The 25,563-nt window shown below is 48.5% G+C and overlaps 1 protein-coding gene across 1 annotated transcript in view; it reads left to right on the forward strand.

Annotated features, from left to right (window-relative positions):
* PLPP4 (phospholipid phosphatase 4) overlaps positions 1-25,563 on the forward strand; it is a 125,800-nt gene that overhangs the window by 36,358 nt on the left and 63,879 nt on the right. The window contains exons 2-3 of the mRNA XM_046654215.1: positions 11,913-12,021; positions 20,817-20,907. Coding sequence (XP_046510171.1) covers positions 11,913-12,021; positions 20,817-20,907 — 200 coding nt within the window. The remainder of the gene's footprint in view (positions 1-11,912; positions 12,022-20,816; positions 20,908-25,563) is intronic.

Consider the following 25,563-nt stretch of genomic DNA (forward strand, 5'->3'; position numbering starts at 1 on the left):
GCCAGGGGATGTTCAATCCTGGGGGGCTCTGTGCTGCTGGCCTGGCTGGGAGAGGGGGCCCAGCTTGTGCTGGGGTGTGGGCCAGGCTCTGGGCATCCCTGGCAGCCAGTGGAGGCGGATTCCATGGGTTTCCCCGAGTCCCAGAGGCAGCTTAGCTCTGCCCGTAGTCACCTGCCACCACAGCGCTCACTTCCACCGGCCTCTCATCACCGTGGTTATTAGGCACCTGCTTTCTGAGGCATCCAGTCTGGGCAGCACCCGAGCCAGGGGGCGAGCTCCTCATCCCCCAGGCTCTGGGACACCTTTATCCGGGGCTTTTTCAGGGATGTGCAGGTGTGTGGGTTTCCAAAGGCTGCTCCTCTGTGAATGACCTGACGTCTTCCCATTTCTCTGCTTCCTCCTGTTTCTGTTTTTCCTGCCCTCCTTTCTTCTTCCTGACTTTGTTTTCATTACTCTTCCCATTATCACTTTACTAAAATCCAGTCAAAGCTGATAATACTTTCCAAGGCTATCTGTTGTCTTGGCTCATAAAACACTGAATTTTGTAGGATCTTTCTAGCCAGTGAGTGAACTCGTTAAAAAAAAACACTTTCTGTTGTGGAAATTTTCAAATACCCTCCACCAGTTATAGCACTTTTATTTCATGCCCTGCTCCCCTCTCCCCCTCTTTTGGTGGAGTGTTTTAAAGCAAATCCCAGACATCGCATGATTTCTTATGTAAATACTTCAAAAAGTAACTAAGAAAAACCAAACCGAACAAAACTCAATGCCTGCCCCACCGCCCCCAGTGCCCCCAAAGCACATGCCATTTGTAACACCCAGTGAAAGTAGCACTGATGTTTTTGAATCAGGATCCAGATAAGGTCCATACATTGTTACTTGGTGTGCAAATATTTTAGGGGTGACTTTTTTTATTTGGACTTTTTCAGTTATTAGTAGTATCAGTGCTGGTTGCCGAGTGCCTCTTGTGGGCCCTGAGGATAATCCCAAGTCCTCGCTGCCTCCCACAGGGTGTTCTGCCCATTTTACAGATGGGAGGGGACTCAGCAGCTTGCCCCCAGGTCACGAAGCCCCGACTGGACCCGCAGTGTCAGTGTTGCAGCCTGAGTTTACATAGACTAGAATTTTCTATTTGAGTGTAGGCAATTAAAACATCTTCAGTCTTCTGTTGTTGACTTCCAAAGGGAAGGCACCCTCTGTGGAAATGTTTGGAAGTCGTTGCTCTAAACGTTTGGACTTCTAGGGTGTCGCATAGGGTTCCTGAATATCGTGCTTCTGCAAAATACACAGAAAATTTGAAAATTGATATTCCATTTGGTTGTTTTGTCTCTTCAGACTCATGCAGTATGGAACATTCCCTCTTGCTTTATTCCTGGACTTGTCTCTTTGTTTCCTTGAGGGTGTCTGACTTGGTCCTCTGCCCTGTATTTCCTATAAGCTGGAACTTGGGTCCAAAGGCTTGATTAGGTTCAGAGAACACGTGTTGGGGAAGAATGCTTCACGGGGTGCTGTGAACTTCATTTAAGATGTGTCAGGGTATGCAAGGGTCTGTGGTCCCAGTATGGGTGACCACAGGCAGGGGATGCAGGTTAGTGCCATGTTTCTGAAAGCTCAGAGTTGGTGCAAGCAGGTAGAGGCTTCCCATTGGTAGCTTTGCTTTGTCCATGCAGCCTGTTCCTGGACCTCTCTCCTCCTTCCTGGGAGCTGGATAGATTGCAACATCTCCAGGCTTGGCCCACACCTTTCCACAACTGTCCTAACACTCACCCCATCCTGCCCCATCGTGTTTAGGAGGGCATAGCCATGGACTACATGTTTTAATCGCCTCCTCTTCATCCCACTGGCAAGGGAGGGATTCCTGCCCTGGGGTTATGGGGATGGCCCTACGTGACATCCGACATTGGATGGACGAGATCAACAGGAGATTATTAGTCACATGTACACATAGCCCAGGGAAAGAGGACGCCACATGCTGTGCAGGGCCACAGGGGAGCAGAGTGAACAAGCAGGGTCTGTGAGAGGAATGCTTTGTAGTATCAAGAGGGTGGGCTGCCCTCTGGTTCCCACAGGAGGATGTAATTGGTTTGTTAGAATAATTCTGTGGGTTGGCAGGGACCTGAAACTCAAAACTCAGAGATAAGCAAGTACTGTACCTGGTCCCCTAGGTAAGGAGGGTTGTTTGGTTGAGGGACCTCACCTGAGGGAGCAGAGTGGGGAGGGGGTGTTGTGGTTAGGCCATTCGAATTCCTTCTGCTTTCAGATGTCAAGGCAGGACATCATCTTGGTCCTTAATTTTACCTTTCTGCTGCAGGACGACAACACACAAAACACTCACTCCATGCGGGCACCCCTTAAGCACTTTCTTCATATCACCCTCTGAGATAGGTCCTGTTATCAGCATCACTTTACAGGTGAGGAAACTGAGGCCCAGGGAGGTGAAGTGCCTTGTCCAAGGTCACACAGCTGGTGAGGGGTGAGTGGACATAGAACCCAGGTGCCCCTCCAGAGTCTGTGCCCACACAGTCGACAAGGGCATGAGAATTGGAGTGGGGAGAGGAGGCTGTGCTTCCTGGCCCGGCCTCTGCCCTGGCAGCAGTCAGGCTTGCTAAGCCTCAGTCTTTTCATCTAATGTGAGGCTTATGGCAGCGCAAGAGGGACTGTCTCCAAGAGAAGGTTGGTGACTCCAGGCGCTGTTCCCTATCTGGTCCAGGACTGGTCCGCTGGATGCTGTTCTCCCCGATCCAGGTGATCCAGGTGAGGGGCAGGTGGCTTTGATTAAGTCCCGAATGACTTCCCCGAATGACAGGGAGGAGGGAGTCGGTGCGAGCAACTTCTCGGGATCTTCGTTTCTTTCCTCCTCCTTCTCTGCGTGTCCTTTCTTTCCTTTCCTCCTTCACAGCAAACGTCAAACTGCTCTCTTCGAAGATCTGGTCTCAGTCTTCACACTGAGTGAGAGTTGAGAGCAACATGTTGCATTTCCCAAGAGCAAGGCTATATTTCTAATTGTGGAAAATTTCATCTCTTATTAAAGTAATTGCAGATGCCATTACACTGGTGTGAGAGGCGTGTGTGTGTGTGTGTGTGTGTGTGTGTGTGTGTATTTGCATGTTCCTTGACCTCCTTAGGATTCAGCGCATGCTGAGGAGGTCGTGGAACAGTGGGCAGTCTGTGGCACATCCAACTATGCAGACTTAGGCAAGACACCTTGCGTCCTGTAGCCTCAGTGCCCTCTTCTCTAACATGGGAATAACAGTCATTTTTACCTCATGGCGTTCTTATGATGATGAAAGGAAGTGATGTTAGAAAGCTCCAGGGAAAGGCCTTGGCACAGGTGGCTCCAAACATGATAACTAGTTATTGTTATTATCACGGTTACCCTTGTCTGTGGGGTGGCCAGCCACCCTGACTCAGGGTAAGGCCTGCCTGGAGGCAGGTCGCTGGTTCACTGGCTCACAGAGATATAGTCGTATGTCACTTAGCGATGGGGATATGTTCTGAGAAGTGCATCCTTAGGCGATTGTGTCATTGTGTGAACATCATAGAGTGCACTTACACAAGCCTAGGTGGTACAGCCCACTACACACCTAAGCTGTATGGTGCTAATCTTATGGGACCACCGTTGTACATGTGGTCCATCATTGACTGAAGCATTGTTACGTGGTGCATGACTGTAATTCATCAATATGTTCTTCCAATGGCCCGTCCCCAGGACTAAGGGAAAATCCAACGTGCTCCTCCCTGCCCGCTCTGCCAACCACATCCGACGCCCATGTGTAAGTGTTTTCCCTCTTGCACGGCAGAGGTCCGCTAGAGTGGAAAAGTTAATAGGACAGTGAAGAAATGGGCTTTCCTTGCTACTCCTGCCTGGAAAGCTGCTTTATCATGTTTTGTTTTTCCTCCTTCACATCGCAAGGTTCAAAAGTGACTTTCTGGGCTATTGTTTGCTCGGAGAATGGCTAGATGATGCATGGTGGTTGTTGACATTCTCCTGTCCGATCCCCTTCCCGCAACACGCAACCTCGCTGCCCCCCGGGTGGGGCATAGAGAGGGTGGGGAAGCCCTCTCAGACCCGGTCATTGTGTCATCGGCGTCATTCATGTTCACCTTTGCAAGAAGAGCAGGCACCTTTGATGGAGGCCTTCAGCGCCCCAGGCACTGTGCCAGATCCTAACATTTAGTACTGTCAGTGACAGCAGTCTTATTACTGTTCTTGGAAGTATGGCCATCCTGGGGGGCGGGAGGGTGATATAAAGTCTCAGAGAAGTTAGGTAACTTTTCTCAAGCCATCCAGCTGGCAAATGCCAGAGCAAGGATTTAAACCGAGTCAAATGGTCTGATTCAGTTCATATTTCAGGATAATCTTGTGTTATTTACGATAGAGGAAAGGAGGTAGAAATCCGTGTCTAGTATGTGACTAAGTGTTAACCTGTCTCGAAAAAGTGTGTTGTCAAGGTACATGAGTTAAAGGTCGTTGACAAATCTATGGAATCTTGTAGAAGATGGTGGGGAATTCTGGGGCTTTGAGAACTTGACTTTGAATTAGAAGAGGCGTCAGTGTCCCTTGTTCAGGGACTTGCTGTTCCTGCTAGTGTGATGTCGAGATCAGCCATTCTGCTGGGTTCCCAACTTTGGGCTGAATCTGTTGCCGCATTCAGCATGTGAACAGTGGTAGATACACACCCTGGACCATCCCTAGGGGAACGGGGTCCTCACAGGTGGCTGTGGGTTAGAGGCCATCTCATGGGTACAATGGCTGAGGCACCCAAAATCAGACGTCTCCGCAGAGCAGAGTAGGGTGGCACTCTGTGTAGACAGCGTGCTGCTACCTATGGCTAAAGACCTCAACATCCCATTCCCCAGTCGGGTGGGACTTAGGGTCCCTTGACTGTCATCACCACGAGAGTGGGGGCCATGTGTGTTTTATTCCCCAGAGTTCAGATGACAGTACCTGGCACAGTGCAGGCACTCAGTAAGTGTTTGTCGAATGAATAAACAGTAGACAAAGATGATCGTCTACTGTCTGTCCCCTGCTCTGCTCCTTCTGGTATAAGCAGATATGTATCCCAGGCTGCATAAAGTCAGGTTGGGCTATGAAAACAGGACTAGCCATGAGAGAGAGGGAGAGAGAGAGAGAGTGTGTGTGTCCACGTGCGCATGAGCATATGTGAGTGTGGTGTGTATCTGTCACTACTCCAAATGCCACCCCAGCTGGCCATAGTCTCAGGGTCCTCTGAGAGGTGAGGTCATGTTCTTATTGGATGCCAGGCTGGTCAAAGGCCTGCAGAGCCCCGGGGTGCAGGGTGTGCCCCTCGAATTGGATCCACTGATCGGAGGTGCAGATTCAGGTGAGCAAGGCAGGGAGGCGGCCGTGGTTTTCCCATGAAGGAGTGACTGGCAGCCAAGGGCCACCAGAGGGAAAAGGGAAGCATTCAGAGGTTTTCACCTGTTGTGTTTGACTTTGGCTTCACTTCCACGCTCGTTTTCTGCCTGCTTTTCATTCTGGGTCCACATCAGCTGCCTTTGCCTCTTTCTATTTCAGCAAGTTTTAGTGGATTCTCTCTGTATCTCAGAAAATTGCCTGCCTTTGCTTACCTTCTGCTCAGTTAAGTTTGGGCTTGATGTATGTGCGCGCCTGTGTGTGTGTTTATGAGATAAGTAGGTAAGAATCTGGTCTAAGGAGGATCTAGGCATCTATACTATGCATGAACTGTGCATGAATTAAAGAGAGAATTTCTCAGCGTGAAATTGGCGTAACATCTTAGAATTTTCATAGTATATGTTTTCTGAGTTCTCCAAACTGTATCATCAGAAAACTAAGGAGAAAACAAGTCACACTGTCCCTACTTTGCCCAGGAGAAATTAGGGTACAGTTAGATGAAGATAATTGTCCAATTCAGACAGCAAAGAAATTGAAAAAGCGCATCTTGGGTCAAAATCCAACAGCAAGTTACCTGACTTTGGACAGTTGCAATTTTCGCGAAAGAAAATTATATGTTTGGTTTGAGAGTAACTCTGTGCTTTTCACATCGAAGCATTTGGACCGAGGCAGTTTAGACGTTTTATTTTTAGCTTTGAATTCCTGTTCAAGTGCAGTGATGTTCACAATAGTTAAATTCAGCGACTGCTTCTAATGGGGCAGGAAGTTAGCTATTTTGAGGCTAGATCGGTAGTGCCTGCTAAGTCAGAGTTTATTGATGGCGATGAAGAAAATATTGCTGTCCTACCTATGCGGTCTCATTAAGTAGACTTTTTGCTTTGAAACGGATTAGTAAATGACAGCTTCTGACGTGTCAGATTTCCACGCCTCCGTCTCACAGAGAGCTCTTCCCTTCTCTTTATCTTTGGCCATCAAGCCTGAGGAAGTCTTGGGCATCTGGGCCACTTGTAAGCATATGGTGATATGAAATGGATAACTGGGGTGTTTATCCACAAACTGGGAGTGCTGAGGACCCCGAGTTATGTTGATCGTCACACCAGTTCTTCTGTCCTTCATGAGTCTCTGCACAGATGGGTGGTACCATTCACAGCGAGGGTGGGTTTGATCCTCATCCTCGGAGAGTGAGGAGCTCTGCCCTGATGGATCCGTCGCAACCTCTTTGGGCATTGAGACGTTTTTATCTGCCTTGTATTTATTGGAAATGAAAGTAAACTAAATGGTTTTACACACCTCCCCCTGGTCAAAGAGTTGCTGCACTTTCTCCAGCCTTTTCATGAAAACTCTGGGTCCTCCCGCCCGCCTGGAATGTGCTGACGCTTGCCGGAGTTTTAAGGCGGTGGAGCTGTTTTCTTTTACACGGAATGGCCCCGGATGGCTGCGCTTTTTTAGTTGTCCTTTGTGTTTTTCATCTTTTCTTTTCTGCTTTTTCCCATGACACAAGTGGTTCTCGAGGTGATTTTAGGGGCTATGCAAAGTGAGTTTAGATTGTACGTGGGTGTGATCCCCTAACTCCTCAGGCGTGGAGAGGACATGCTCACCGCCTGCCACTTGTCGTCGTCCTTCCAGCTGTGTGGGAAGGTCCTGTTGACCCTCACCGAGAGCACAGGGCTCTGCTCAGAGGCCACAGCATCGAGGTAGAATTGAACAGCACTCTTGTTTTCATCGATGTTGACGTTTACCAGCTGTTTGTGGAGGGAATGCCGACTGTATAATTAAACAGTGACATGAGGTTTCTTCTAGCATAGACTGAGTTTAGCTTACAAAGTCTAAAGAAAAGTCATAGTACAAGTGGAGGGAGGATAAGGCGAAATTGGCCAAGTTGGTTCTTAAATGGCTGAAGCTGAGAAACCCTGGCTTTCCCTGAGAGCTGTGTCTCCAGCTGTAGTGCTCACAGGAATCCCCTGGGGATCTTGTTAAAAATGAAGATTCTGGTTCAGTAGATCTGAGCTAGAGCCCAACATTCTGCATTTTTTTAATCTTTTTTTTTTTTTTTTTTTTGGTGAGGAAGATTGGCCCTCAGCAAACACCTGTTGCCTTTCTTCCTCTTTTTGCTTGAGGAAGATTGTCCTGGAGCTAACATCTGTGCCAGTCTTCCTCTGTTTTGTATGTGGGATGCCACCACAGCATGGCTTGATGAGCTGTGCGTAGATCTGTGTCCGGGATCTGAACCCACAAACCCCAGGCCCCTGAAGCAGAGCATGCAAACCCAACCACTATGCCACCAGGCCAGCCTCAGATTCTGCATTTGTAAGAAGCTTCCTGGTGATGCTGACACCCTGGTCTCTTGCAACTCAAGGTTTGATCCGTGGTCAGCAGCATCAGCAGCACCAGCAGCACCGGGAAGCTTGCTGGAGATGCCAGTCCTCAGGCCCCTCCTTGCATCTGCTGTGTCTGCAGACACGAGACCCCCAGCTGGTTCCTGGGCACGCTGACGTTTGGGAAGTGCTGATCTGACACCCTGCTCGGAGTCCTCATTGCATCATGAGCCCTGGGAATAGGCAGTTGGAGGCCGCACCTGAACTCCTCACCTGGAAGCAGGTTTCTGTTTCCTAGTTTCCAAACTTCCAAAGAGCTCGTAGAAAGACATTTCTAGGCCTGTCACGTGCTCTCTTGGGAACACCCTTTAATGTCTCCAGAGCTTTCCATTTCCCCGCGTGCCTGCCTCCACCCTCATTTGCGTTTTGAGACCCATGTCATCTGTGTAGCTGCCTCGTGGTCTGGATTCTCAGGCAGGAGCTGGTGGCTGGAGAAGGGACATCTATCTCTCTTGCTACTGCTGCTCCCAGGGGATATAATTTGCTTGATAGATGTGTCCTGGCTGCAGCCGTTCGGGCTGGGGTGAGGAATTGTGCAAGAGGCTGGGTACACGAGGCTTTAAAAAATGGTCCTGAGGATAGTAAGGCCTGGGAGACGAACAGGTGAGGAAGGGCCGTGCTCAGTTCCTGCCCTGCTGCCGGCTGTATGGGGAAGCAATGGGAATCCAGGCTCTGGGGTCGGAGAGTGGGGGCTGTTACGACCATCACCGTGATGACACTCTGGGTGGCAGGTTGTATTTTAAAGGCGGCTGCAGCCACGTCTCTCATCTTACTTGCTTTTCTGTCATGGGACCTTGCCTCACCCCTGCCGAGATGTGGAGGCGGTTCCCCTCTCTTGAGTCTGGGCCGACCTATGACTCATTTGTAATCAAGAGAAGTTGGTGGGCATGAAACCAGGAGCCTTCTGAGGCTAAGTCAGAAAAGCCATTCAGCTTCTCCTGGTTCTCTCGGGACACCATTCTGGGTGCGGCCAGCAGCCGTGAAGAGTTGGGACTGCCCTGAGACCACAGAGCTGGAGAGGCGTGGGGGTGCTCCAGGGGGCGGCTCTGGCTGAGCCCCCAGCTGACAGCCGGCATCAGCCGCCTGCCAGGAGAGTGACCATCTTGGTGTCCAGCCCAGTCAAGCCTTCAGAGGACCACAGTCCGGGCCCACGGCTGACTGCTGTGACCACACGAGGGATTTAAATGAGAACTGCCTTCTCCATTTCCTGATCCACAAAATCACGAGCGGAATAAAACGGGTGTTTGAAGTCATTCAATTTCAGGTAATTTGTTATGCAGCCCTAGTAACTGGAGTATTCTGGAAGCTTCGGTTTTCGCAAGTAGGTTACACATTCTTAAAACCATCATTCAAGAAAAATTCATTTTACTCTGTTTTATTTAAAATGTTTTAAAATCACTTGGGAGCAATGAGTAGGTTGTCACAAATCAAGCAAAAAATAAGCCTGAAAACTGTCTAGAAAACACTTGCAGGTGGAGCGAGAGCAAAACGATAATGGTGATGAAACAGGAGTTCTGTTCATGCTCTGTTGGGTACTTTATACCATTCTTTCCTTTAATTTTTGTCCCCACTCTGTAAGCTGTGCCCATTTTACAGATGGGGAGATTGAGGCTCAGAGATGTTAAGGAACTCACCAAGAGCCACACAGCCAGAGCTGGGATTTGAACGAGATGGGCCTGACTCCGGAGCCTGTCCTGCAGCAGATGGGAGGATGCTTAATGGGGACAGTTAAGTCACCAGCCTCCTCGACTTGGGGACCAGGGTGCAGGACCCCTGGGGATCATCTGGTTCAATTCTGGGGACTCAGGGCTCTTCGGGATCACCCCGGGAGTGTTTTAAAATCCATGTGACCAGGCCCTGTCCATACCGAGACTGTAGGTCTGGGGTGGTGTGCTCTCCAGATGGTTCTGACCCATCTCAGTTGATGCCTCTGACTTCGTCCAACCTCCCATGTTGCAGGTAAGGACGCTGAGGCCTGGTGAGGAGAAGAGGCTTGTTCTGAGACACAGAGCAGCATAACGGCAGAGCTGGGCAGAGAGGAGGTTGCCCAGTGCCCAGACAGCATGCTCCCCGTGCCTCGTTTTGGAGGAGGTGTGGAGGGCCCTTAGCAGAAGTCACTTGCATACCAGTGAAGGCATCTCACTGTGCTTACAATAAGGTTCTGCAATAGAGATGTTCCAGGTTCAGGGCTGGGGAAGAGTTGACCTGGTCAAATGCTGATGCTGGCATTGTGTGGGTTCATTCACTCATCCAGCGAATGTTTCCCAAGTGACTCTCCTGTGCCAGGCAGAGGCACCAGGCACAGTGCTGAGCAAAACAGGCATGGGCCAGCACCACTTTCTTCTGGAAGTTACATTGATATATGAACAGAGTTTTAGGACTTAAACCTCAGTTAGGGGACAGAGAGAGAAAAGGGAGGGAGTGATGGAGGGGGAGAGGGAGAGAGAGAGAGAAGAAGTAGGGAGGGAGAGAAAGAGGGAAAGGAGGAGGGAGAGATGTATATATAGAGAAAAGAGGTTGAATTTTAGGTCTCTTTGAGATGCATGCTAGAATGCAGTGTGAGGCTGATCAAATTGAGAATATTCTCTGTGGCAGCTGTTCAGAGTCCCACATAGACAGCACGTTCTGCAGTCACCAAGAGTCCCATCCCCCTGGGCTCTGAGGACACAGGCCTGAGCGGGCACTGCCCTCCGCACCCTCACAGTGTAGCTGGACCTGCAAACAGCTGACCGTCATATGAAGTCCCAAGTCTAGAATAGAACCCAAGGCTGTGAGACTCCTGATTTTGTCCAGGGGCTGAGACGACTTCAGGGTGACCTGCCATCCAATTTGCCCAGGACTGAGGGGTCTTCTGGGACACAGGACTTTCAGTGCTAAAACTGGGAGAATCCTGTCCAAACCAGGACTGTCGGTGACCCTGGATGGTTTCCTGTGGGAGGAGATGGTTGACCTGCTCCTCCCCATCCTCCCAGTCTCTTCATCCTGGTTAATGGTGCCCCTTTTCCCGGAAGCCCAAGCCAGAGCCTTGGAATCAGCTTTGCCCACCCCCACCTCCCACCTGCGCGCTCTTCCATCCTGTCCTGCCCCTTTCTTCACTCTGCAGGCATCTCTTGCTGGGACAGCTGCCATAACCCCCCTAACTGTCTCCACCTTCCCTTCTCTGCTCCCGTTCCCTATCCTCACCACTACCTTGAACTGGAAATCTCGTCTCACACTTCTCTGCAGAATCCCTCATTGGCTCAAAAGCCAATTTCCTTTACCTGGCGCTTAAGCCCCGAATCACTGGCCCCCTTGCCATCTCCAGCCACATCTCTAGCCATTTTGAACCGAGTGCACCCAGTGGAGAGTTGGGCTGGTGAGCTGGGAGGTGGCCTGATGGCTGAGAGCTGACAAAGCAAACCGCACCCCTGCCGTCTCTGTCCCTCTTCCGCCAGTTTTTCTCTTGGTAGTGATTGCTTTTCATCTGCCTGGGCTACGGGGGTTCCCAGGGTGTGAGAGGAATCGAGAGGGTGATGAGATGGTGAGGTGGATGCGTAAAGCTGTGTGGTTTCTTGGTAGCAGCCCCAGGATGTACCTCATTCCCCTTTTCCCTTCCTTCCTTCCCTCCTCTGCATTTCTCTCCCGTCCCCATCTTCTGTCTTCTCTTGGAAGCTGTTCTTTCTCACTCTGCCCCCTAGTGGTGGCGAGGATGGCAGGGCGCTGTCCAGGTAACACGCAGGGAAGAACAGGCCAGTTCCCCCTGTGGAGCCGGCTGCTCCCTCCCCTTTGCTCCAACTCAAGCCTGTTTTGTTCCCAGACACCGTGCTCCTGGCCTTGCCTGGCCCCAGTCCGAGCCACTGTTCTGCACTTCAGCTTCCAGTTCACTTTGGAAGCCCAAGTCCTTAGGGTCTTTGTAGCTCAGCCTCACAGCTCTTCTCTTAGGCCCAGAATTGGTCCTTGCTGGCAGGTGGTGAAAGAAGATTCTACAAAGGCTCAGTAATTCTTTGGATCTTTCCCAGTTGGAACTGGCTGAGAACCATGGGCAGGGGCAGCCCGTTCTGCCCGTCCCCTCCGGCAGAGGCTGATTCTCCACCTGAGGGCGTGCAGGAGGGACCTTCTGGGGAACTATGGGCAACCGCCTTGTGCTCAGCCCTCATGCACCTTTCTTTGTTTTGTTTCAGTTTTACAGAGTTTCTGGATCCGTTCCAGAGAGTCATCCAGCCGGAAGAGATCTGGCTCTATAAAAATCCTCTGGTGCAATCAGACAACATCCCCACCCGCCTCATGTTTGTAAGTACCGTGATTTCATGGCTGATTTGACCACTCTCCCAAGTATGAACCAAGTGGGTTTTCCTTTCTGCTTTTCTAACCCCTGCTGAAGACGGCGAGCAGCCTGAAAGGAAGAGAAGGTGAGCGGCCCATCACATTAAAATTCAGTTTGAGATCATGGCGGGTGCTGCCTGGTCATGTGGGAAGTAGTAATTGCCCGACAGTTTGGAAAGAGAAGGGCCCTGCTTCCCTGAGCCATGCACAGTTGTTTCTGAGTGTTTACAGGAAAGGAAGACAAGAACTTCCCGCGCCCTCTCCTTTTAGGATAAGCCTCGGTTTTGCCAAACTCGGGCTCCGTAGATAGTTCTGTTAACCTCTCTTCTGGTTTCAGCTGCTCAGCTGTTGATCACTGATGAGATCACTGTATGACTCCACCCTGGATAGCGTCTCATGTCTCTGCTTCTAGAATAAATGGACAAGCTCCTAAAGGGCTGGAGGATATATTGGGATTATTTTTACCTCTCCACCCTGCCCCATGGCAGTGGCAACCTTTTACACTTCACTTCCTCTGTGCCAAACACTTTGCTGACAGCTTAAGAAAGGATTATCTCATTTGGTCCCACCCTGCATCCCAGCGAGGAAGATGTCGTTGTTGTCCACCTTTTGCAGGTGCAGAACTGCATCCTAGAGAGATGAGGGAACTTGCCCAAAGCCAGACAGCTAGAGTCAAAATTCACGTCCAAGCAGCCAGCTTTGAGCCCTGCTCTTAGCCAGGAGGCTGCCCTGTAATTTGGGAGCCAAGTGTCCAGGACTCCTTGCTGGTGCTAATTGACTTCTGGAGAATTGCCATCAGGCCTTTCTGTAGCAGAGGAAATAAACTCCCCCTGTTAGGGAACAGTAATGTAGCTTTTGGATGGGCAACCTTGTAGCTCAGAGGTTCTTCCTGTTGACCAGCCATTGTGTCTCATGCCTCTGGGAACTTGAATGACTGTTCGAGAGCTTTCATAGGGCACAGGAGGAATATATTTGCATTTTGAAAGCAATCCTCTGATTTTGTGGAGGAAATCTTGTTAATTAGACATGACTGGAAAGATCCTTTTGTCTTCAAACATCCTGAAATGCCCAGAACACTACATGAGCACTGAAGTATTATTTTAATTGCTTTTTAATAATTACTTTTCTGCTGGAAAATAAACTGGATTTTTGTAAATCTCAAGAGAGTTGAAAAATTAGGGTGTTTGTGAGTAGGGCATTACCTATCAGTTGAGTATTAAAATCAGACCTTTTCCATTTCTGTAAATCTTCTATGAATCCTAGAAATAAAGGAACCAACGTGTGACTAGCTAGTTTACTCCATGGTTTTAACAGAGGGAAGCTTCTATTTATCACTTATGCCCTTTCCTCAAAGATGTCACATTTCAGATGCTGTAAAACACAATTTGGAGATGAATGTTCATATAGGATATTGGGAGAAATTTGTGGCCATGTCCTAGATTTGCGAACAATGGATTGTTTTGAAGTCTAGATACAAACGCTACAAATAGTCTGGCCGCAGACGCAAATAGGATGGAGCGATTTGCATGTTGGCAGTGGTGGGAGGAGGCTGGGAGGGAGTCATTCAATGCTGTGATTCCAGAGAATAGAAGGGTGTATTCAGCCACAAATCCTGGTTCATACCCTCTAATTTCCTAATGAAATGAGTTCAACCTTTTGTTTTGTTAACAGTAGTTGATAAATTTCATTCATTTGGCCACAAGATTTAGTGTGATTCCCTACCAACAAGAGGAAAGTGGTAGATACATTTAGAATACCTGTAACAAGCATGAAAAATACTGCTACCACGTAAATTAGATTTGTTCTCCTGGGTTTTATTAAGAGTTTAATATAAGATATCATTTACCTGCTTTTGATCCTTTAAAACCTTCAGGTGTTTATAAAAGAACTTAAAATAGAACATATATTTTCACTGTTTTTAAAAATAGCTTGGTTTCTGTAGAAAGCTCAAATTTCATTATTTAATGAATAAATAAAATCCTGGGGTCTCTTTTACTTTTGGTCGGAATGTTTTAATCTAGAGGCAAGTTTTCTAAATTTCTAACCAATGTATTTCAAAGGCAGCTGCTGTTAACCCAGGTGTTTCTTTATGGGGAAATGAGTGCCTCTGGAGTTGTGTGTGTGTGTGTGCATGTGTTTTTTAGAGGAGCCACTTGGTCAAATGTCGCAAAAATAGTATCAGAATAATGGTTACGGGATTGAGTTAAGTGCAGAGTAAATGGTATGGTGTCTCCAGGAAACCCCAAACTCGCATTTTTCCTGTCTTTGGTACCGTCAGCTGAGGGGACTGTGTCTGTTAACATGGAAGTTGGGTGTGGTTGGACTGTTGGATTTTGAGAGCTTGTTTCCCTTCATGACTCTGGCTTCTCGTTGACCAGAGAGACGGGAGAGATGGGCTGAGAGGGCATTTTCACATGCACTGAGTCTTGACTTAACATTTCTCGGATGTTCCCAAGCCATCAGCTGCCTGTATGGGGGAGAGTGTCCGCTTATTCAAAAGAGATCGTGGTTCCTTTCTGAGCATGAGGCGTTTATCATGGTGTCTTTGAAAACCGACTTTTTGAGGTAGGAAGACTCAGTCGGTTTGAGTGTGGCTTCTTAGTGCGCTGAGGGAACACTTCTAGGAGCCTGCTGTGGGGAAGGCAAGCGGTAGGAGCTGCAGCGAGAGGAGGTCAGACTGGACTGGGGCACGCCCTCAGGGACCCTGCGGGCTCTGGAGGGAGATGGTACCCTAAAGCAAAATAGAATCTGGAAAGGGCAGAGGAAAGGCTCAGGTCAGCTTTTAGGGAGTTTCGTCATCATCATCATCATCATTGTCATCCTCACAGTAGTAACAACAACAACAGCCAACATCTCTTGAGGACGGGAACGGTGCTCATCACTTTGTAAGCAGTGTCTCAGAGAATCCTTTTCAGCATCCTTTGAAGTCGGCACTTTTGTTATCCCATAATTTCAGTGGAGAAAATGAAACTGTCTTGAGATCAAACAACTTATCCAAGGTTATACCACCATCAGTGGCTGGACCAGGATCTGAACGCCTGCTACCAGAGTACAGACCCTCATGGAGCCATTCCACTGTGATGACTCATGTGACACGGAGAGGTGGTGAGTAGTGGTTCACACACAGAAGAGCAGGAGTGTGAAGGCACAGACCTGGGAGAGCAAGGTCCACATGGGTGCAGTGACTAGGAGTTTGTTTGGAGCATCTGTGTGGTGGAGGGGGCTGAGGGAGGCAGGGAGAGAAGCAGACTGTGGACGGCTTCAGACTAGTTAATTATTACTTAATTCAACAGACAGTTAAGAAGCACCTGCCTTGACCCAGGCGTGGTGCGGAGAGTGGAGGTACAAAGCTGAATAAGCTATGGTTTCTGGTCTAGTGGGGTGCACAGATATGAACCCCGGTCAGATGATTCAGCATCCCGGGAAAGCCCTTAAAGAATAGACAAGACTCAAGAAGGGAACTGAAGAATGGCGGATGTGCCCCAGTTTCTCTCTGTGACTTGAGAAAAAAAATCTGCCCAAGACCTCTCCTTTGCCCTGGCCTCTTTTTGCTCTGGCCGTGATATGTCCAGAAGATTTATTTTCGTAGAACTTTACTGATATTGTGTTGATTTGATAACAGAGTTTCCTATTCTGGAATAAGATGCTTCTAAGGAAGACAGAAATAAAGTCAGTTTGGGGGGAGATGGGAAGGAGAAGAGACAAAGCTGGCTCGTGACAGACAGTTTAATTTCTAGACTCTTCGGGAAGTCTGAGACAGCTCTCTTCTTCAAGACGGGCTGTAATTGTTACCCGTGGCGGGGCCTTTTCCAAGTGTCTGTGTGTCCTGAGTTGTCTTTATAATGACTTTGCAGCACACTTTTCCATCAAATGCCGGAAATTAAGGCACTTGGGTCTGTTGTTTTGTCTGATGTGAACGAACCCCAGTGACAGGCTCATCTCTGACTAGCATCCTGACATCCGGTACTCTCGCGTGGGCCCCTTTTGGCTGTTAAAAGTCCTGGGCATATTCATGCCCTTCCCTTCACATATGCTGCTCCCACTTTGTCCGTCCCCAGGAGCATCCTTGCAGCACAGTGCCATGTGTCAGCCCCCAGGGTGGCCCACCTTTGGGTCCCAATGGCTGTGGATCGGCGGCACTTCCCGTGTTGGTTTCATCGGTGGATGCAGAAGGCAGGGCTCTGGCAGAGACGTTGGTCATGTAGGGCATGGGCGAGGGCCCTGGGTGAAATAGGCTCCTCCTTGTCCCCGACCTCCTTCCTGCCTGCAAAGGTGCCCACAACTTAGACCTAAGGGCACAGGTGGGCTGAACTGAAAACGCTTTATTGCCGTATGTCTGGTCACAGGATCCTGGTACACCTTTACTAGTTTGGGTCATTTGTTAACAGTTTTGCCTGGAAATAATGGCCTGGTAGCCAACAACCAGCATTTACTGATGCTCACTCTCCAGTGGACGCCATGGGGGCAGTCAGCACAGGCTTCAGAGGGGGCTGCCTCGGATCAGCTCCCGGCTGTGCCTCCTGCCAGCCGTGTGAATTGGGAGCGTCGTCTACCCTCTCAGAGCCTCGGTTCCCTATCTGCAAAGGGGGCGCTTTGACAACACTTCCCTCCCCCTCGCGGGGTGTTGAGAGTGTTAAACGGGGCGGTCGACTGATCACACTTTCTCAATGTGAGGTAGGTAAGAAGCATTCAATAGCTGTTAAAGAATTTGAGTCCTAGTGACAATACTTTGCTGCAGGTCTTGTTATACCCATTTAATAGATGAGGAAACTGAGGCTCAAAGGTGAGGAGGTTAAGTGACCTCTCTGGTAAGCGTCAGAGCTGGGGCTTGAACGTCGCTCTCCTTAATCTGAATCAGTTCCACACATTTTCCTCTACAAAGCTCTGGCCTCCCGGCCTGTGGAATAGCATCATGCAAACCATGCCACGTACCAGATCCTGCTTAACGATTTATATATATCATCCTGATTTGTGTAGTACAATTAATTAGTAGTTTACAAAATGTCCTTAAAACAAAGTCTATCTTGGCCTCAGTTTCCCCGTCTGTAAGATGAGGCTGTCAGGCTGAGGTGATCCCTGCGGTTCAGGACCCCAGCCCGGGAGGCGGGGGTGTTCACTGACCTCTCTGAGCTCGGCTTTGTTGTCTGTCCAAGGAGGATGATGTTTCCATTTAATGATGTTTACAGAGTAGTTAGGGGGTTAGACAAATGTGAGGAAGGCCCCTAACACACAGGAGGTGCATCATCTGTGACAGCTGCCGCTGACATCCTGTGACTTTCCAGGCCCCTGGAAACAAGTGTGCTTACTTCCTCCTCCAGCTCCAGAGAAAAGGCATTTGCCATGTTTTGTTAACACATCTAGCTTTCTGTGGTGAGAACTGCTGTATCACTGGGGTTAAAAGTGTAGACCTTGATTTAAACAGCCCAGGTGCAAATCCCCACTTTACCACTTATTAGCTGCTCGACTTGTAGCAGGTTGCTTAACCTCTCTGTGCCTTAGTTGCCTATCCATTAAGTAAGAAGCCTACTTCATAGAGTTGCTGCGAGGATTCAATGAGTTAATTGGCGTGAAGTGCCTGGAACAGATCATGGTCCTTAGGAAGTTCTCAGAACGTGTCGGCCTCTGCTGTCTAACCTACCTGTGTGCATTCAGCAGCCCTGTGCTCGTGACTGGGGAGGAAAACTCAAGCACAGAGAGGGTTCGCTATGTTCCCACATCCTGCAGCAGTGATTGGCTGGAATTCTTTGTTCTGGTCTCTCTCGGGTTCCATTTAATAAGCGCTAACCGTTCACTGTCTACACTGGGCTCGTACCCAGGAATTGCAAACTTTTTTTTTAAAGCCGTGGAAACATTAACCTAAGTGAAAACAATACCAGGGGAAATTTTGTGCCTTTTGTTCCTTCATCTGCACAGCCGTTTGGAGGTGGAAGTAACCGCTCCCCACCTCCGTGTCTGTGTCCGTTGTGGGCTCGGGCAGCGGGACAGTGACTCTGGTCACAACGTGGAAGGGGTGTGTGCTGGCTTTAATTCAGTCCGGTTTGCTGAGCGCAAGTGGGGCCTTCATCTCTCTTCGTTCTTTTTGCTCAGTTCACTGGTGCTTTTGCCCAGGAGGAAGTTGTTTTCCTAATGTGTTGGATTCTGGGGTTCATCTCGCAATTCCAACTTCCACTTGAAAAATATTTGTAAAAATGAGGGCAGATGATAAGTGTAAATACGTCTCTATCGGTCCCGATTTGAGGACTGTGCTGCCCATGGATATGGCAGATACGTTTTCAGGAAGAAGAAATGAGACTGGAGCCCAGATGCCATTAGGGTGAGAGGAGGAGAGAAAGACGGTCACACAGTGACATGCAGACATTTCTGTTGCAGCCGCCTGGGTGGGGGCTGTGGCTCTTTGTCTAGTGGCTGCGTTCCCTCGCTGGTGAAGCTTAGGAGGTGCGGAGCCGTGGCCCCTCCTGGATGCTCAGCATTGGCCCAGGAGGAAATTTGTCAGTGGTTCGAAGAAACAGACATTGTGCATCTGCCTAGGAAAGTCCTAAAATGGGTTAAATTAAGCGCAGTTTTGTTGGGCAAGTCAGGGTGGGTGTCTAATTAGGAGCAGGATTGCTGAGGCAGCGAGCAGTGCTACCAGAGACCCCCTTGGCCATCAAGCTGCGAGCCTGGAGCCCCGGTGCAGCTCTCATGCCTTCTCCAGCTCCCACTCCTGGGCTTTGAGCCGTGGGTCTCCTGTATGGTGTCCCCATCTCCTTTCGTTGCACATTCCTGCTCTGAATCTCCAGTCGGCAGCCTTTGGAGCCTAGGGAGAAAATCTTCCCCACTTGTGTTTGTTTCTGGGGTTTCATTTCCCTAACCCTAGAGTACATAATCTGGGATTGTCTTGTAAGGTTTTCTTCAGTTCTCTGTTGTTCTCATATTTAAGGTTTGACTGTTGGGGAGGTCTTTGCAGCTCTGGTCACTGTTCAATGAGTTGCTTTATTTTATTTGGGAGCACGTGGCTGGGTTTATGGTGCCTAAAGTGAGAGGAAACGAGCAGCTTAGGAGTCTTTGACTTGACCATAACTTTGGACTTAAGCAAGCAGGGATTTCAGTCATGACTCTTGAAACACCGAATGTGTGAGTCAAAACTCTGACACGGGGTTTTTCGGTCACCAGCATCAGTGTCATCTGAGATGCTTGTTACAAAAGGTAGGTTCCCAGACCTGTCCTGTAAGTGTACTGAGGGACTCAGCGTTGTCACAAACCCTGCAGTCAGTCAGGTGTGAGAGCCACCCAGTGGTTTTGGAAACTTTCACGGACTTAAACTCGAACTATTAACTCACGAGTGAGGGTGTCTTTTCGAGTTGCCTCTGGGGAAGTTCTCTGCCTGTCTGCTTCAGTTCTGAATCTGTTCTCTTAGCTGTGCCACAGTCTTCTGAATACCCTGCATGGCAACAAAACTTGTTTGTTTAGCCAAGCCGTTCAGGGCCATCGTTGATAAGGAGGCTCATCAAGCTGGGTTACTGCCACTTGTGGTCAGAGAGAAACCGCCAGTAAGAGAGGGGTTTTCTCCTGTCTCATGAACTGTCTCTGAAGACAGTTCCCCAAGAGGAGTCCCCAAGGTGTTTTGAACTCTTGCAGTCTGGTTGTAGCAAGTGTGTAGAGCATCTTTGATTTGAAAGACTGTGTTCATTTGGATGAATTCTGTTCTTATAAAAGTATCTAAGACCATTGTTTAGTCCTGTGAGGAGGCCCCTCTCCAAAATGGGCCACTGTATTCAAGCACAGGTGGAGCTTTCCAGAAGCGAGGGCACTACTTGTCAGTAGTTATCACTCCCCACCCTTCTCACCATCGTCTGCGAGGCCAGTTGTGGATTGGTGAGATATTTGGTCTCTTCTGATTTTGTTATCCTGAGACGTTATAATCATAAAGAGGTAACATAAATACCTTTTTCCTGGTTGTTGGAATGTTGAAAACAACTTACTAAATACAAAATCCTGCATAAAGTCTAGAAATGGGAGACAGAACACCTGGTCTCCGGAGCCTGACCTTGCTACGCATCAGCTGTGTGTCCTCGGGCACATGATTTAGTCCTCGAGCCTGGCGAAGATAGCCACAGAGTCGCAGTGAAGATTTAAGAGACTCCAGTGCCTGATGGTACCTAAGCGTGGTTCCTGTCTCATAGATGGTTTTGTGATGAGTGTTGCTTGCATCTGGGTCTCACCAACTTGCTTCCTTAACCACTTAATGTGCATCCATGTGCTTTGGATCAGGGGAGGAAAGGGGATGGAGCAAGGGAAGAGAAGAGACTCCATGTAGAATGGTTAACATTCGCTTTGTGGAGGAAATGAATATTCAACAACAGAACACCTAAAGGGAATGAATCGATTGACTCTGATTGAGTCCCCTGTGCTCCCGTGTTGCCACAAAGCTGGGGATGGGAGGCCAAGTGTTCCTCCAGCCTTTTGCAGGGGAGGACATGAGGGGTCACTGGCAAAAATGAGTCTTCATAATTATAGACTATTCTTTTCTGTTTAAAAAGCCGCCACTTTAAATGTGGCTCTCAGCAATTACAAAGCAATTATAACTCACACTCAGCCCTCCAATTTTTCAAGTCTACAGTCTCTAAGTGTAGACATTAATCCTCCTTCTTTGTCTGAGGTCAGGAGGTCAGTAAGATCATTCAACTAGTGAGTCTAAATGAAGCCAACAGGAACTAATTATCAATCAGCTCTCAGATAGCAAACTGCTATCCTCATAAGGGATTATTTGTTATTTCTTCCAGGCAATTTCTTTCCTCACACCCCTGGCTGTTATTTGTGTGGTGAAAATTATCCGGCGAACAGACAAGACTGAAATTAAGGAAGCCTTCTTAGGTAGAGTATTCACAGTTCCTGCTTTAGGGGATGGGGCTGAATTTAATTAGATCACTAGATTTTAAAAATCTCAGTTGCACCCAACTGATTTTTCTCTTGGTCAAATTAAGCTTGGGAGAAACAAGACAAGATAAACTTGAAGCCTTAAGAGGAGTCAATGCGCAGATAAGCACCTTATCTTCCATGGCAGCCCGTTGTCGCTGTCCGTTGTGCTGAATTTGAACATCAGTGCTGTAGCCACATTGGAGATCTGTGTGGCTCAGGCTCAGAGGCAGGGTAACTCTTGGTAATAGGGCATCGCGAATCTGAAACTTTGTCACCACTAACTGTCCGATCCCACATTGGTGGCTAATAGGCCCACATTACAAGCAATTCAGAAACGGACCGCAGACTCCCAGACCAATCACCACTGGCTAGAGGCAAAGATCGGCAAAAGCGTGTGTAAAATAACATAGAAATTGGAGGCAAGCTCCATAGCTCATCTATAGTCTGGGGACCTTTTGGCAGTTAAGCAATTGTTATTGTGTAAAGAGTGCTACAATCTTTGCCATTGATTATAACACCATTGTTTCAATTCCCCCCAGGCAAAGCCATATCTGCGTGTGACACGAGTTTGACATTTTTAGGATTAAACTTATTTTTCTGATCTTCACATTAATAAAATGGTTGAGTAAATGACAGTATTAAGAGGTAGCCAAAACTATTTGGCTTGTTTAGCAAACAAATAAACTACCTGGTAGGTAGATTTTCAGCTTTTACATCATTAGGAAAACTGAATTCGGTTTATTTTTTGACATTGCACATAAAAGTCACCTAAAACTTCACATAAGTTGTATTGTTGGTATGTGGTATGGACTTACCATTCAGTTAGGCAGTAAATCTGGAAATATGAGATTCCTAACTAAAGGGTATGTTGGTTAATTATTGGGCTTTGAGGAAATGAAACTGTAGCACTTTCTGGTCCTCCCTTTTCTTGGTGAGGGAGTGGGGCCGAGGGTGAAAGCTAGGGTGTGCAGAGCACTTAGAGGCTTTCTGCTTTGAAGCAGGACAGAGAACGTTTCTTACACAACTCGGCTTTCGTTAGGCCCTGTCTAGTTGAAAAGAACAGAATCCCTCTCAAATTAGCTCATAAATTAGGGGTTTAGTTGGAGGGCTATAACAAGCATTCTCACCAACACCAAGAATAGGGGGGAGAAAGGACAGAGGGGCCTCCTGGGGATTGGAATAGGGAGCCCGGCCACCACGGGGGGAGATGGCCCTCTTGGCTCATGGCTGCTCCTCTCTGTACTGTGCCCTCTCTCCTCTCCTCATGCTTCCTGCCTCAATCTCCTGTCTGGACATTGTTTCTGCTGCCCCCTACCTCTGGGCTTGCATGGTGGGCGTTCCTGCCCCACACCTGGATGACCGTTCAGCTCCAGTGCCCACCACCGAGTTGCACTGCATCTCCTGGTCCAGACTTCCCAGGCAGAGACTGTGGCTCGACTCATTTCTCAAGCCTGGATACAAAAGTCATGAGTCTCTGGCCAACCTGTGGATGCCTTCCCTGAAGTCACATGTGTAGCCCAGGCTGCTCATCTGTGTTCTAGGGGTTTTGCAGTCACATGGTCTCAGACTCCTCAGCTGAGATGGTGGAAAGGTCAGTTTTTCCAAGAAGGGCATAGGTACCCTCCCACACGTGGCCCAAGCAGCCAGGGCAGTGTTTGGACAGATATCACTGTGGTTCCCAAAATGTCCTGTTGGGCGCCCTTTCAGTTGGCCTGGAAATCCCTTTGCCTCACCTTTTATTCCAGTCACTCCCCTGGCACGGAGTCCCAAGATAAGTGTTTGTGATGAGAACTGTCTTTTATGGTTATAGTTATAATTTACTGCCGGCTTGTGGAGTCGGGCTCTGGTTACGGCAGTAAGTAGCTCCGAGTTACTCTCTCTAGACCTCCTCCTGCTCAGCTAAATCTTCCTTAGGGTGACATGTCAAAATGGCACACCATACCCTGCCTCCTATACGTTAACAGAGAAGGCAGAGCTACTGGGTGTTCTGTTGCCTAAATAAATGAGAGCCTGCCTTGTAAAAACGATGGGGAGCCTCCCATTGTACACAGCTTTTTTCCTTTTTTTTTCTTTAAATCACTGCTTTTAGAAAGCCGTGGAAGTAGGTGTTGGGGAGGGATCTTTAAAAACCAAGGACAGAAAACCAGGTATATCTGCTTTCCAATGGTGTCTGGAATTCAAGACTTTCTCAGTGAGAGTGGCTTAGTGCTCAGGTCCCTTCTTTACTTAGACATCTTCAGCAGACTTGGACCCCAAGAGCTCCCCTTAGCTGCATGTCCATAGCAGCCATCTTTGCACGTCTGCTGTTGGACCAGAGGGCTGAGGCTTGCTTCATGCAGCATCAGGCTGTCAGAGATTTAGGCTTCAGAACGGCCAGGTCTGTACCATAGAGAACCCCGTTAGGGAAGAGCTGCAGTGCTAAATTCCCAACAAAAGTAACAGCAAAAACGCTCTAATCTGATGGGACGCTTATGAGCAATAGTGTCCTCAGTACAGGCCACTCGCAGGCCAACTCACACAACACATGGCTTTAATTTCTTTATCAGACAGAGTCTGGTTTGTGTTTCTGACTCTTCTCTCAAACCCGCAGTGCTGTGGGGTGCTATAAACACAGCCCTTATGAACCAGACCCCCTGAGTTATTGTTAATCACCAAGCGCTCCTGATTGGCCATTCATTTCCTGCTCGGCCAGCCTCTCCTGCATCTGATCACAGCCAGCCTTCTCTCTGGTATCAGTGAGAGGCCCCCATATTAGTCCCCTGGGGGTTGTGCTATTCAGATGAAAATAATAATTGGTTCCGTTTACTTCCAGAATGCTGAGATGACTTCTCCCATAAATATTGTCACTCCAGATCCCCAATCTTTTCTGTCTCCTTCAGGCTTTTGGATCAGAGAGTGAAGTTGCCAGCTGTTGGTGGTTACATCACATCCACACATTTTCTAGCTCAGCTCCTTGAAGCTTTTCAAAGAACTGCTCTGTGCTACAATAAGCCCAGCCGGTGCAGAGGCTGGGGACGTGTATGGTGTCCTGGATCGGTGTAGCAGTCTGTGAAGGTCCCCAAGGGATTTGGGAGATCAGCTAGTCATGCTTGTTCTTGAAGACCTCCTCCATGCTAAGGCACGCTAGGACTAGGATAAGAAGGAGCCCAGCCCCATTGGGAAAACACAGCAGTGAGCCTGCTGGACCAGCCCTAACAGGAAAAGAGCCCAGTCATTTCAGGGCAGTCTCACAGCCTGTTAATTGGCTGCGGAGAGAATACAGCAGTGAAGATAGCCCGGGGCATTTTCCATCCCCTCCGCAAAGGAGACCTCTCAGCAATGTTCTGAGCTTGCAAGAGAGAAGGGGAGCCAGCATTTTAGGAAGGGTCTGTGCGTGCAGAATGTAATCAGAGGATCTCTCTGAGTTCCCCCAAGCTTGGTTCCGATCTGTACACCCCAGCTGTAGGCTTGGTGTTTTAATGGTGGTGCCATGCTGCCAACTCATGCTCTGCTCTCCACCCCAGTGGCCTATCCCTTCTTTGCTGCCACACTCAGATATGGCCAGTCATTTCCCATCTCACACTTAGGTGATTGGTTTCCCTTTGACAGAGGTGTTCATTTGAACTGGTCCCTCCCATTCTCTCTGCTTCCCACGACTTGTTAAAAGCAGGTGGGCTTTGTCTCCATCACTAGGCTGTGCCTCTGGTGACTGTGTTGGTCAGTCCACGGTACTTTCCACTTATAAAACAACACATTTGTCTCCCTTGATGACCATGAATAGCTCTAGGCATCTCCTTCCTGAAAATCTCCCACCACTGCTATTTTCTTACATAAATCTCAGCTGTTACTGGAGAGTTAATATTTGCCAAAGGGAAATGGTAACTCACATGCTTTAGTATTCAACAAAACAATGGAATGGGGCATCAACAGGTTTTTATTGCTTGTGCAAGGCGTTTGACCTTCCATCACATTGACTTGCCTTTTGTGCAGTCTTGATAAACACAGGAGAGGGGTGTGAGTTCCTTGCGGAGAAAGCTCTGTGACTCATGTCACCTGCATCCTTTGGATGATCTGTACTTCATTTCTCAAAGCCCTTCCAGGTTGCTTGGAGAAAGTCCCCATGCTGTATATTTTAAAATAAGGTATTTCAGAAGCTCCTATGGTTTTGGTGGCAAAAAGCACCACCTGGGCAAGTCTCAAAACCCAGCTAGGCATTGGGACCCTTCACCTTCTCGGAAACAATGATTTGTTTGATAACAGATAGACAGCTGTCAGCCGGTGATGGGTCGGTCAACGAGGAGATAATTGCCGAGTGGGAATATTCTGCCCCACAGTAGGATCCTGGCAGCTGCTCTGATTAGAATTGTCTGAGCCGGTTGCCAGAAAGAAATTAGAAAGTTACATTTCTTGCTACCAATAAAAGAAATTCCACTTACTGTAGTATTAAATCTGTTCATATCAGGCCAGAACATGATCGATGGGCTCCTCTGCAGTATTGAAAGTTTCAGTCAAGGAGGAGAAAGAAATTTCATGTCATAGAGGCTTGGAATTTTATGAGTCACTTGCCAAAGTCCTGTCCTAATTATATTTGACTCTAGCCACCCAAACGTTTCCTCTGTTTTTTAAAGTATT

The sequence above is a fragment of the Equus quagga genome, chromosome 2 (genome assembly GCF_021613505.1).
Source record: "Equus quagga isolate Etosha38 chromosome 2, UCLA_HA_Equagga_1.0, whole genome shotgun sequence".
NCBI lineage: Eukaryota > Metazoa > Chordata > Mammalia > Perissodactyla > Equidae > Equus > Equus quagga.